Here is a 13,013-nt window from a genome sequence, read left to right on the forward strand (position 1 = left end):
GTACCATTTAATATGTCAATGATGTCGTGAACAAAATGTCTATAAAGTAATTTTGTTATCGACAGGTTTTCTTATCACAACACACATTCCATTACATTGTTTTAGTTGGTTTACATATTATCAACTGAATCAGTCTCGGAAATGTACAGTTAATTAAACTGTCGAGAAATTAAAATCTTTCTAAATTCTAATATGATATTTTCATTGTTAATGTATAATGTGCCGCTGATTTGCAGTGGATATCGGTTATTACAAACAAGCTATAATTTTCTATGTTAATTTATTTAAAATTTAATTTTATGTATAATTTCTTTCCCCGAATAGTTTTTCTGCTAACAAATCCAATATCACTAAAATCGCTTCGGTCGTTCTTGAATTATAAAGTATATATATAATTTCATTTTCATTGTCATAAATAAATTTATTTCAAATTTCAGTATATAATTTACAGATTGCATATATATTACATGAGTAATCTTCTAGATTAGTATGTAATTTTGCGAGGTTTCACGCAACGAAAATATACTAATACAACTGGTGTCATAATAGATCAACAAATTAAATTAATATTTACCTGGGCGCATCGTTAATCAACGCTAGCTTTCCGAAGTCGTCGCCTTCATGAAGAGTATTTACCGTTCCTTTGCCATGAATCACCACGTCGACGGATCCCCTTATAATAATATACCATGATCGGCCTTCGTCTCCTTGGTGGAACACTGTAAATCAGACGGAATTTTATGACAACATAATTAGTGTTTTAACAATCGATAAACTTACAAGCAGGCATTAAATTTAGCTATATATTGACAAGGTAGATTTTTCAGGCGAACATACAAAATAATAATACGGTAAAACAATTTATGGAGCTTCTTTAGAAATAGTTTTAATTTGGTATATTTTTGTTGTGGAGTTAGTGCAAATTAAAGTAATATGGAAAATAGTTTCTTATTAATATAATATAGGCTTATAAATCAATTTTAAATGATTTATCACGCATGACTTCACTTTTCATAATGCGTCATTGAGTCAAGTCAAGAGTGAACAGAAACTTTTTCGATGCTTTGAAAATGTCTGAATTTGTACCGAGTAAATCACATTCACAAGTTTTATCCTTCTTCAGTTTGAAGGAAAATGCAGACTAAGGCCTGCATAAAGCTTGTAGCAACCATGCGTCATCGATTTCAACACGTGAATGCTGATTTTGGAGTTTTAAAAGTGGTGATTTTGGCACCAAAGATAAAGAGCGTTCTAGACATCCAGAAAAATTTAGGGCAGCCTCCAGGGCTTGCCATATTCAATTGACAATTTTCTTATCGGTCACAACTTGCTCGAGTTGGTGACTCACGGACTGATAGAATAGCACTGAAAATATATAGCAATTAAAATGAAACTAGCTACATAATCTGCATAGATGTAATACAATAAATCATGAAGTATTAAGATTAATTTTGAAAACATTTTAAAGCATTAATAAATATTAAGGTGTTTAGCGGTTAATGAAATAAAATCACTTATTTTGATTATTTCCTTTAGAGGCCTTTAGAGAGAGTTTAGAAGTTTTGAAAACTTAATAGTTAATTTAATAATTGTAAATGCCTTTAAAATACATTTCTAAATTGTAACAAATTAGTTACCTAATTATGTTCGTTATTGTTTTAATAGACAAGCTGAAGTGAATTATCAATTTCAAAATTGTTTTATTCATATATTCTCTGTTTTAATGTTTGCATACATATATATATATATATATATATATATATATATATATATATATATATATATATATATATATATATATATATATTTTAATGTTTATATATATATATATATATATATATATATATATTTATATATATATTTAGGACTATTGAGCAATCAATTCAAGATCAATTGAAGATACTATATTGAATATATTGATACATGAAAACTATATTGAAATTTGAAATATGGTTACGTTTAAGTATATTTAAACATTTAAAGTAATCGTTATAATTGAATGTAAATGTAGGGCCAATATTTATTAAATTCAATAATTTAAATTTTAATAATTCCTGATGAATATTAAAAATAAAACACATATATTACATATATTATATTTATGGATCATGCTAGAAAAAAGAACTAAAATAAAAGAAAGGAAGGGAACATATGACATGGCTTTGAAAAAACTGTTTAAACCCTGTTAAAAATATATTTAAAAAATATTAATTTTGTTTTATTTTATCCTGCATAAAAACGGATTTATTTTTCGTTGACACTGGCTTAACGAAAGGGGAAGGGACAAGAGACAAAAAGAGGGAAAAACAAAAGCAACGACAAAATTCTGCTTACACACGGTGCCAGCCTTCGGATGAGCCTCGAATCCCACAGCGCTCGCTATTTCCCTTTTCACCGAGTTTGACAAATGGGACAGGGCCCTTATATGAAGCAGTTCCTCGTAAATGGTCTCCAGGTCTTCGGCCGTCCTTTCGTGACTCCTGGAAATTAAGATAAAAAGTATCTATCATAAAACAGGTTGTCGCTAAAATGACGTAGAGTCGAATTACGTGTATCTGGGTTTCGCCGTGTCGTCTGTGTCTGTGTGTCTTATGGCGGCGTCATGATGATAATATAGACGTGAAATGAAAACATCGTGACAAATGGATTCAGTTTTTGTAAGTTCTGAAGGTGGAAACTTTTTCGATATAAATATTTCATTAGGTTTTTTTTAGGGCGAATGGCAGTTTTTCAGCAAACGAGCATCGTTTATCCGATATTTTCCGTCAATTTATTTTATTTATTTATTTAAAGGAACTAGAGTTATCTATAAGAAAGAGCTTATGATAGTATCAGACAAAAAAAGGGATTTATTTCCTTGTTTAATATACGTTTAATATATCTAGTCGCGAAAATGCGAATTATCAAAGTAAAACTATTAAGTTTTAAATTTATTCATGAAATGATTGTAGGCATTCATTATTTTATTCGATTTGATAAAATTTGCTGCCAAACCTTATAAAACACTTTTACGAGCTCATGGCGATAGCTGCTCCATCATACTTCAATTGTCTGTTTTAGTTTGAACGATTTAAAACTAACGATTTAGGCCAACGACAAAAAAAACAGGTAAGGAAAATCGAATACAAACTATAACTCAAATTTTCGAAGAAATTTAAGACTTTTTGACTGTCTAAAAATAACATTTCAAACCGTTGATGGAGAAGAAAGAAGAGTTTTTTCTAGCGTAATTTGTCTGGCGTGAAAACTAGATTTACTGGGATTATCCTGAGTAAAAACGGTCATGGATTAGCCCAAGAAAATCATTCATAGAAACACCAAAACCCACGGTTAGCCTCAGATAGATATCTATATCCACGTCAAAGCAGAATATTCATAGCTATGAAGTCTAAACTCTGTTGCTGCAAATGTCTAGCAACACCAGGTGAATAAATTGGACAAAAAATATTTGCAAAAACGATCAGCGAAAGGGAGTAACATGCGCAAAGTCATCCTGTTTTATTGCTGAGTTTACACATGAATGACGTGAATGGTTCAGGGCCTGAGCGAATATTCCGTATTTTCACTCACAGTTTTTCTTGGTGATTGAAAGCAACTCGTGGAGCGTTCGGTTCCTCTCCAAAAGTTTTGAGTCCTCAAATCATTTGAGGGTTTTTATCGTTTGATTCGGAGGCGCGTATTCTTTCGTATATAACCATACTTTTCACAAATTATTGTAAGTATGGCCAGTAACATAATAAATAAAGTTATGATAACGATGATAATACTAATATATTGAAATCCAACTTATTTGAAGATTATGATAAGAATATGCCATAAAATTCTTATAATTATATAACATTAGTATTCTATTTATAGATTCCTGAAGAGATTTCAAACATTTACAATTCTGTAATGACTACAAAATAATCCCAAATCATCAGAAGATATATTCAGCGCCAAGAGAAAAGGCTGTATATGTCGAAATTTCACTATGAGGTAGACACAATGAAGTCATAAATTAAGAATATTAACTTTATATGATAGTGCAAAATTTATAAATGAAGTCATCGCAGGCAATTCACCTGTCAAGGATAGAGACAATAATTCTTTCTTTCTAAATGTAGGGAAAATAGCTACTACACGAATTGTCTAAAAATGCTATTTCGAACCGTTGATGGACAAGAAAGATGAGTTTTTTTTAGCGTATTCTGTCTGGCGTGAAAACTAGATCTACTGGAATTATCCTGAGTGAAAATGGTCATGGATTAGCCCAAGAAAATCGTTTATAGAAACACCAAAACTCACGGTTAGCCTTAGATAGATATCTATATCCACGCCAAAGCAGAATATTCATAGCCATGTCTAAACTCTGTTGCTGCAGATGTCTAGCAACACCAGGTGAAGAAGTTTGACAAAAAATACTTGCAAAAACGATCAGCAGAAGAGAGTAATAGGCGCAAAGTCATCCTGTTTTATTGGTGAGTTCACACATGAACGACGTGAATGGTTCAGGGCCTGAGCGAATGTTCGGTATTTTCGCCCACGGTTTTTCTTGGTGATTGAAAGCAACTCGTGGAGCGTTCGGTTCCTCTCCAAAAGTTTTGAGTCCTCAAATCATTTGACGGTTTTTATCGTTTGATTCGGAGGCGCGTATTCTTTCGTATATAACCATACTTTTCACAAATTATTGTAAGTATGGCCAGTAACATAATAAATAAAGTTATGATAACGATGATAATACTAATATATTGAAATCCAACTTATTTGAAGATTATGATAAGAATATGCCATAAAATTCTTATAATTATATAACATTAGTATTCTATTTATAGACTCCTTAAGAGATTTCAAACATTTACAATTCTGTAATGACTACTTAAGTATCCAATACATTATTACTGAATGTTATACATGTTATCAAATTAGAGTGTACAAAGGTATAACTTTGTCAGTTGCACGTTGCCTGAAATATAAACTGTAAATATAGAAAGTTTGGAATATATTCGGTATTTATTGCAAGCAAACAAAATTCTAATGTAAAATAAACTATTCTGTTATCTAATCTGCATGTATTTCTATAAAAAACACTGAATTATTTTTAACCAATATGAATATTTTAAAAGGTTCCCTAATTGTGAAAATGCCAGGGGTTATTATTGTTCAGTTATCAGATTGAATTAAATATTAATTTTAATTATACCAGGAGTGGTAATATAAATAATAAACAAAATAATAAGAAGCAACAGTTATAGTTATTCGCAACAGTTAACACAAATTCGGGTCAAATTTTGGACCAGAGCAGATGAAAATGATTATTAATGTTATTTTATGACCTGTATTCAGATCTTCAATCCCTTTATCAAGATTATGTAGATGATTGCTACTTTTCCTCAAAAATGTCGTCTAAAAATCAGAGTCTAAACTGGTTCTGCATACGGACAGTGATTTATTGCCAATTTGTCCAGGTATAAGTATAAAAAATGCCTTAAGAACTTTATATTCCTCACCTGCGAGGTATGAAGCAAGGAATATTTGTCGGATCTGATACTCAAAACTAATGGCTGACGCAAAGTTTACATAATGTTTAACGCTTGATGAATCAGCAGCATAGGCTCTTTCTAGGCAACCAAAATTGATTCGAGCCAAGCATGTCATTTCTGATTTATACTTTTTGATTCAATAAATGACCGTTAATGGCCAAAAATAATAAATATAATGAATTTATTCAATATTTCGAAAAGTTAAATCAGTTTTGAAAATCGGACTGCTGGTCTGAATTCAGCAGCCCAAGAAATAACTTTTGGTTGCTTTAAGTGATTGCTGAAAGATTCGAATGGGCTTCGAGGTCCATCTGTAACATTAACATTTCCAGAATGAAAACAAGCGCACCAGTTCTAATTATCATATTCCCATGAAAATAACTTTCTGAAATCTCCATTTTCCCAGCGCAATGACTTTTCACAGAATCAATGAATAACATTACCGTTATATCTATGATATTCCATGAACCATTGGCTTTCAAACGTTCTATAGTGTGGATTGATTGAATAAATATTACTGCCGATATGCGACTTTAAAGCAATTATTTTTCCGATTATAATTTTTAATTCCTAACATTTGCAGGCTTGGTTGGCGCTGGTAAAGGCGAGATGATGGTGCTCTTAGTGTTGTTACTGTTGTGTCTTACTGTGTCAAAATCCGACAAGGAAATGATCTCAGTAGCGCCAGTAACCAGGCTATGTAAGACCGGATATCTGCTGGGATGATATCCAAGTTTGTCACTTGCCAATCAGTAGGCTTAATGTCAAGGATCGTGGTTCAGAGCCCACATTAAACAGTAGGTCCAGTCCAGAAAAATCTCAATTGATATAAAGGAGACTATAAAATATGAAAACATAAATAAATAAAAATTCCTAATATTCTTTATTAAATTTGATTTCAAATCAATTATTTTTAAATTAAAAAGAACCGAATTCATCTCAACACTTAATATATAAATTAATATCCCCCTTAAATATAATATCGGGGTGTTTATTAATACATTTTGCGCCCCAAATTTATTGAAATTTTAATATCGGTCTATTTCATCAAGTTCGGGAGAATTAACCCGAATAGCTGATGCATATTAAACATCGTTTCACGCCCGGTAATGCAAATCGAAATTCCGTCAATCTTTATCACAATTATCATTGGTCGGGATTGCGATCGAAATCCTAATAAAGTTAAGGATGATAGTCACTTGAAATTGGAAGCCATAATACTGCATGATTCAATATTATATATGATATATAGGAGTAATAAATTATAAGTGATCAATAAGTTCTCGGAAATTAAACAAAAATTGTCCCAAAAATGCCCTCAACTAAAATTAATAAAAAAAAGATAGTTGTATAAGAGTAAGGTCTCGCTACCATATTGATTGCGCCATCTTGGTTATGTAACGTTTAGCTCACTTTCGCTTTAATCATTGTATTCTGTAGGCGTCCAAATTTTATTATGGACAAATTTACGCTACAAGAACGAGCAGAAATAGTGATAATATTTATTGAAAATAATCGTTCCATTATTGCCACTCAGTGGAAATTGCAACAAAAATGTCCTTATTTTCCGGTGCCTCACAAAACCACAATTCATCGTTTACATGCGAATTTTTGACAGTACGGTACGAGAGTAGGTAGGCCTCATTCTGGAATACAACGGACGTCTTGTAACACTGAAAATGTGGCTCAAGTACGCGATAGTGTTGCAGAGTTTCCAGAAACATCAATTCGGAGACGTGGTTCCCAACTATACATTTCTGCACGGAATTTAAGGCGAATTTTGAAAACTGATTTCAGGATATTCCCGTACAAAATTCAATTAGTCTGAAAATTGCTATCGAGAGATCCTGGTTAAGGAGTTGAGTACAGTAATGTAATCCTAAGGCTGTCTGGTGAAATTGAAAATATTTCAAGCCCATTTTCTTCTGAGTGGCTACGTGAATAAACAGAACAGTCAGTTTTGGGTAACACAGACACAGACACGCTGTTACTGTTGAACGGTACCAAGACGTAACTAGAAATTTTCTTGTTCCTAAAATGGAAGAGAAAGGACTAGAGGGCATGTGACAAGATGGGGCCACAGTGCACATGACTTGTTCAACAATTCAATTATTGAACGACTGTTTCCTGGAAGACTAATTTCGAGAAGTGGCGATTTGGCCAGCAGATCTCCGGATTTAGCACCAACGTACTTTTCCTTATGGGGTTTTTTAAAATCAAAAGTTGAAGTGAATAAGCCCCAAATGATTCAACATCTTAAAGGCAATATTCGTCACGAAATTGAAGAAATTCAGCCTCAGATGTTGCAGGATGTCATGAAAAATGCCTTTAAAAGAGCCGAAAGTTGCCATCGAATCGCCATTTAGCCGATATAATTTTGCAATCATAACGAAAAAAAATTTAAAGACCAAATAAATTATCTTTTTTTGAACAAATTTTTAGGCAATCACAATGGTAGTGGGACTTTTGCCCCTTGTAGAATTAACTCAAATATTTTTCAGCATAATTTTCTTCAGCTTGAATATAGTTATTCTGATAAATGTAGTGGTTTTAAAGAAAGCCTTCAAAATATTTTTCTATAGCACTTATTACCTCTTTGCTTCGCTAAATTTATTCCCACGAATATACATACATATATGGTTGTTTGATATATATATATATATATATATATATATATATATATATATATATATATATATATATATATCAAACAACCATATATGTATGCCAAGCGTATTGTGTGTTGACGATGACCTTGTATGTAAACTAGTTTTTTCAAGAATCAAGTACAAAGAATCCGTTTATTATTTTATCATAGTTGGAGATAAAATTCCTTTTGTATCGCGAAAAAGCTGACCCTAACACTACGAAAAAAAAACCTAGTTTTTGGTTCACACCATTCCTTAGTGTTCGTTGTTTTGTTCAATCAGAATGGTAGTGGCACTGGCAGATATGAATCAACCCCTCTTAAAGCTTTTTAAAGGAGCTTTCGATTGCGTTTCATTTTTAGCGGACCAAGTACCTATTGAGCAGACAGTGTTCTTTCTTTAAAAAAATTAAATCAAACTTAATATAATCCTGAATGTTTGTTATTGCGTTATGAAATATGAGATATTAAAATGTAATAGATCAGTTCGTATAACGAAGAGTATACCAAGAGAAAGCGGGCGTGAAGATGGCAAATGAGATTCTGCCAAGAAGTTCTGTTGAAAAAAATAAGGCTATTTTCAGAACTAAACTATATATATATATATATATATATATATATATATATATATATATATATATATATATATATATATATATATATATATATATATATATATATATATATATATATATATATATATATATATATATATATATATATATATATATATATATGTATATAGTTTAGATATATATATATATATATATATATATATATATATATATATATATATTCATTCATTCTAGCATTCTCTTACACACACAGGCACTTATTACTATTTTCTTTCTTTGTAACTGACATCTTGTAGATAATCGTTTAATATCTGAATAACTGGAAACCATGCAATGGTGCAGTTTGCTGTCATTGAGGCGCTTATACTCCTGAAATTTTCTTCATGTTCTTATGAAATATATTCATATATAGATATATACTTATTCATTATTTTGTATATATATGATAATATCATAACTTCTGATATAAATATTATTCTGATTGGGCTGATACAACTTTCTAGAATATAAAATGTGTGTTTTTTGCATTTAATTTCCTTTTGGACACATCAAAAGGAATTAAAGCAATGAATGAAAGATCCTGTCATATCTACCATATACTTAAAATATTTCCTTTTGAAATTATTGTTGTTTATATCTGTTATATATAATATTTTGCAGATAATTTAATTCTAAACAATTGCGTTTAATTTCTAAACAATTGTATATAGGGGTATCGGCCGCAGAGAAAAATATCGATATATTGGAGAAAAAACATAATATAATTAAGTTTAATATAATAAACCTTAATAACCTTAGTAATAATAATAATATAGTAAATGGTTTTTTATAATTAATTTAATACTATAAAAAGAGATGTAGGAATGTTCATCAGGTCGGTCGGTCGGTCGAAATGTATGGCTGTTGATGCGATTGTTTTTCCGAACACTCACTACTATTTTTGGAAGGAATTTGCACGAGAACTATGGTTGAATATATAATATAAAACACTGGTTGAATAAAACTTGCTTATTTTAACACTGAATGATACATGTGGTCGACGGGAGAAATGACAGGATATTAGTTTAGGTAAAGGAAGTACGGTAGCGCTGTGGAAGTGGTACTGTTATAAGGAGGCGGAGAAAAGAAAAGAAAGCGAGACGTCGTCGTGATGGTCTTTTATAGCCTGGAACTACATGGTACCATCCACCGGCGTTGCCAACCTTTGAACTTGTTGTAGGTGAACGCGTGGTGGCCTAAAGGGTCGTGGCGGTCGCCACAGAGATATATTTATTTTTGAAGAAATATCGAAAAATATCGGCTAACAAAATATTGACATATTCGTTAAAATATATATCGATATATCAGTCAAGAAAATGTCGGCCAAAAATATTGATATATCGATATTTTTTCGGCAAGCCGAATTTATAATATCATTCAATAATGAATTTGGAGGTCGGCCACAAGGTGCTTCAGACACGCTATGATCCTGGTCCATCTCCATGTCCATGGTCGAGTTTTCTATATAAGTTCGTGAGGAATTCCCTCATATTTAATTGGACAAATATGTCCAAATAATTGCAATCAGCGTATCTGATTTTGTTTTTCATTTGTGCACAATTGCACTCAATTGGAACACATCTTAAAATAATGACTTCATGTCTAATATGATTTCGGAGAGAAGCAGGCATCGCTTTTAAAAGACTCTAAGTTTACAAATGTTACACTCTAATATTGTCCAAGTCAACAGTAACAAACAAGCGTTCGAAAGATGCGGATATTAGTCTTGACTGTAACATTTCTTCTCTTCCACGTGAACCAACATTCATATTTCCTGTGTAAAAGCAAAAGCTCCTGCAGCTTTGCCGATTAGCCGGTAGATTACATTGTTATCACCCGTTTTACGGATCCCAAATACTCATGCACTTGTTTAACTGAATCTCGTTGAGATTTACAATATCAGATGGCTCGTCAGTTTTCAGTGCTTTCATCTTTTCTTTACTAATCTCAAGGAACTATAAGAGGAGAAGGCAAATAGTTAAGATACCCACAGACTTGAAGGTGTCTACTAAAGACAGACCTACCTACTAAGACTCTAGCTTATAGACTACAATTTTAAATAATTATAAATATGAAGTGCACCAATTCCGTAGCAAGATTCAACTCTGTAACTGTCACAACTGTACATAATTTTAAATTTAAAAGATATATCACAATGGGGTCCATATTTTTTACAATATTATTCATAGATCACCTTCAAGCAAGTAAAATAATCAAAAAAAAAAAAAAACACCTGGTTTTGTGAAGAAAATTGAATTTTCTTTGTATTTCCATTTATGATGATAATTTTCGAAAATATTTAGTAGTAGTATCATTAGATATTTTCATAATCCTTGCCTATTCAAATTATACTACATACGTAGGGGTTTTTGATCAAGTAAATTAAAATTTAGGCATATTTGGTTTCGTAAATGTCTGAAAAAAACTCATTAGTTATAAAGGCATATTAATTTGTGACAAAAAAAAACAGTAATTTTAAAAACATCCAACGTAGCATTATGAAATCGTTCCTCTTTGCATTTGTGGGTCAGCCACACTTTGTTAATTAAGCTGTTTTGTAATTAAGTATGACATCCTTTGAGGCACTTTTAATTTAAAAGGAAGCTCTTTCATTCGACATGTCGATTTAATATTTGAATCCCGCGAGATTAAACTGTGTTTTTTCCTTTTCTCTTTTATAGTTCGGGAAAAAAATGGGAAAAAGTGTAGTTTGATGATCAGTTACAATGGGGAGTTAATATTGAAGAGGAATATATTACAGTCCAGAGTCCTATTTTATTTGGAATTGTTCCTACTAATTTTATCTTATTATTGGATGTATTTTGTGCAATATTTATTTAAGATGTATTACTTCTACACAAACAGTAATATTATTATGTGTTATTGATTTGAGTGGATAATAGTCGGACGAAGCAACGTTTGGGGAATATGAGGGTGTAGCTGGGCCAATTTCAGTGTTTCAATATCTTTGACAAGTTTTGAGAAGTGAAAATGAAGATTTACAAGCTGCAAAGTTTTCAATATGGGCGAATTTAAGCTTTATTAGCTTTAGCTGAAAGCTAAAGCTTTTTTAGCCTTTATAACCCTAAAAATCGCTTGGCTCTGAGCTATAAACCATATCAGATTTGTAGAGGAGCACCAAACCGTTAGAAAAAACGTAACAAATGCTTCGTCTCTGATGGGTGGCCTCTAATAAAATAGAGATTTAATGGGACAATAAATAGAATGAATTATAACATGTCTTATTATTCTTGCTAAGGAATGGGAGGTCCTATTGGTTATTCTTTGTTGTTGCTACTGTCTTTGTCAAAATAACTTCATTTTGTTAAGTATATTCAACAGAAATTAATGACTATGGCATTTTAGACTCTCCCGTCTCCAAACTACATGATATCCATTTGGAAATCGCATTGATGCAAACGGAAAAACAATTGATTCCGATTTGTAGCTGAAAATATATTCATTTTTAATATACAATATAGTTTCATACAATTTCTATTTTCTATCTATTTTAGATGCGTTCAACCTAACAAGTTTATATTATGCGTCAAATAATTCTAGCGGGAAAATGCTTGTATTCATTGGATACAGAAATTCGCATAAAATACTTGTTTTATACAGGATAACATTTGTTTTGTATTTGAGATGATTTTATATTCCGGATTAATTAAAGGTAAGTGATATTGTATAATCGCAACCGATGGCATCCTCAGGATAGGGAGGTTCACTTGTTCTTTTTCATAAATCGCCATAGATCCATGATGTCACTCAATTAATACAGCTCCAACACTAAGAAACATTTACCAAGATTACGAATAATTAAGAAGCCAATTTATATTTTCTTTTATTATTAAACAGTATCTGTTATATATAGTGTTGGTAACACCGGAAGTGTGATACACCACCTATTATAAATCCAATAAGAACAAATATAGCAGTGGTATTTTAATATTACAGTGTCTAAGGCAAGGATATTGTCGCAATGAGGGTCTGAATAACAATAATTATAAAACTGGTAAAAAATCAACCAGAGAGTGTAGAAGTACATTCACAAATAGTGTAAAACCAAAACGAAGACCAAATGTTGAAGGGAAGAGAAACTGGAGATGCTCATTGCTACTGTTGAATCTTTTAAGAGTTGAAGGAAATAACGGAGGTACAAAAATAATATATCGAAGAAGTGAACAAGATAATACAAATGAACAAAAAAATTAAATACTGAGAATTATA

The 13,013-nt window shown here is 31.4% G+C and overlaps 1 protein-coding gene across 5 annotated transcripts in view; it reads right to left on the reverse strand.

Moving 5' to 3' along the window:
* Epac (Exchange protein directly activated by cAMP) overlaps positions 1 to 13,013 on the reverse strand; it is a 517,502-nt gene that overhangs the window by 114,819 nt on the left and 389,670 nt on the right. For all 5 annotated transcript variants that reach the window (XM_076410278.1, XM_076410279.1, XM_076410281.1 and 2 more), the window contains 2 exons: positions 2,335 to 2,480; positions 575 to 719 (listed from right to left, as the gene is read on the reverse strand). In XM_076410278.1, the coding sequence (XP_076266393.1) occupies positions 575 to 719; positions 2,335 to 2,480 (291 nt within the window). The remainder of the gene's footprint in view (positions 1 to 574; positions 720 to 2,334; positions 2,481 to 13,013) is intronic.

The sequence above is a fragment of the Rhynchophorus ferrugineus genome, unplaced genomic scaffold (genome assembly GCF_030347505.1).
Source record: "Rhynchophorus ferrugineus isolate W39M unplaced genomic scaffold, kcgeb_rfMv2 rfM7, whole genome shotgun sequence".
In the NCBI taxonomy this organism is placed as follows: Eukaryota; Metazoa; Arthropoda; class Insecta; order Coleoptera; family Curculionidae; genus Rhynchophorus; species Rhynchophorus ferrugineus.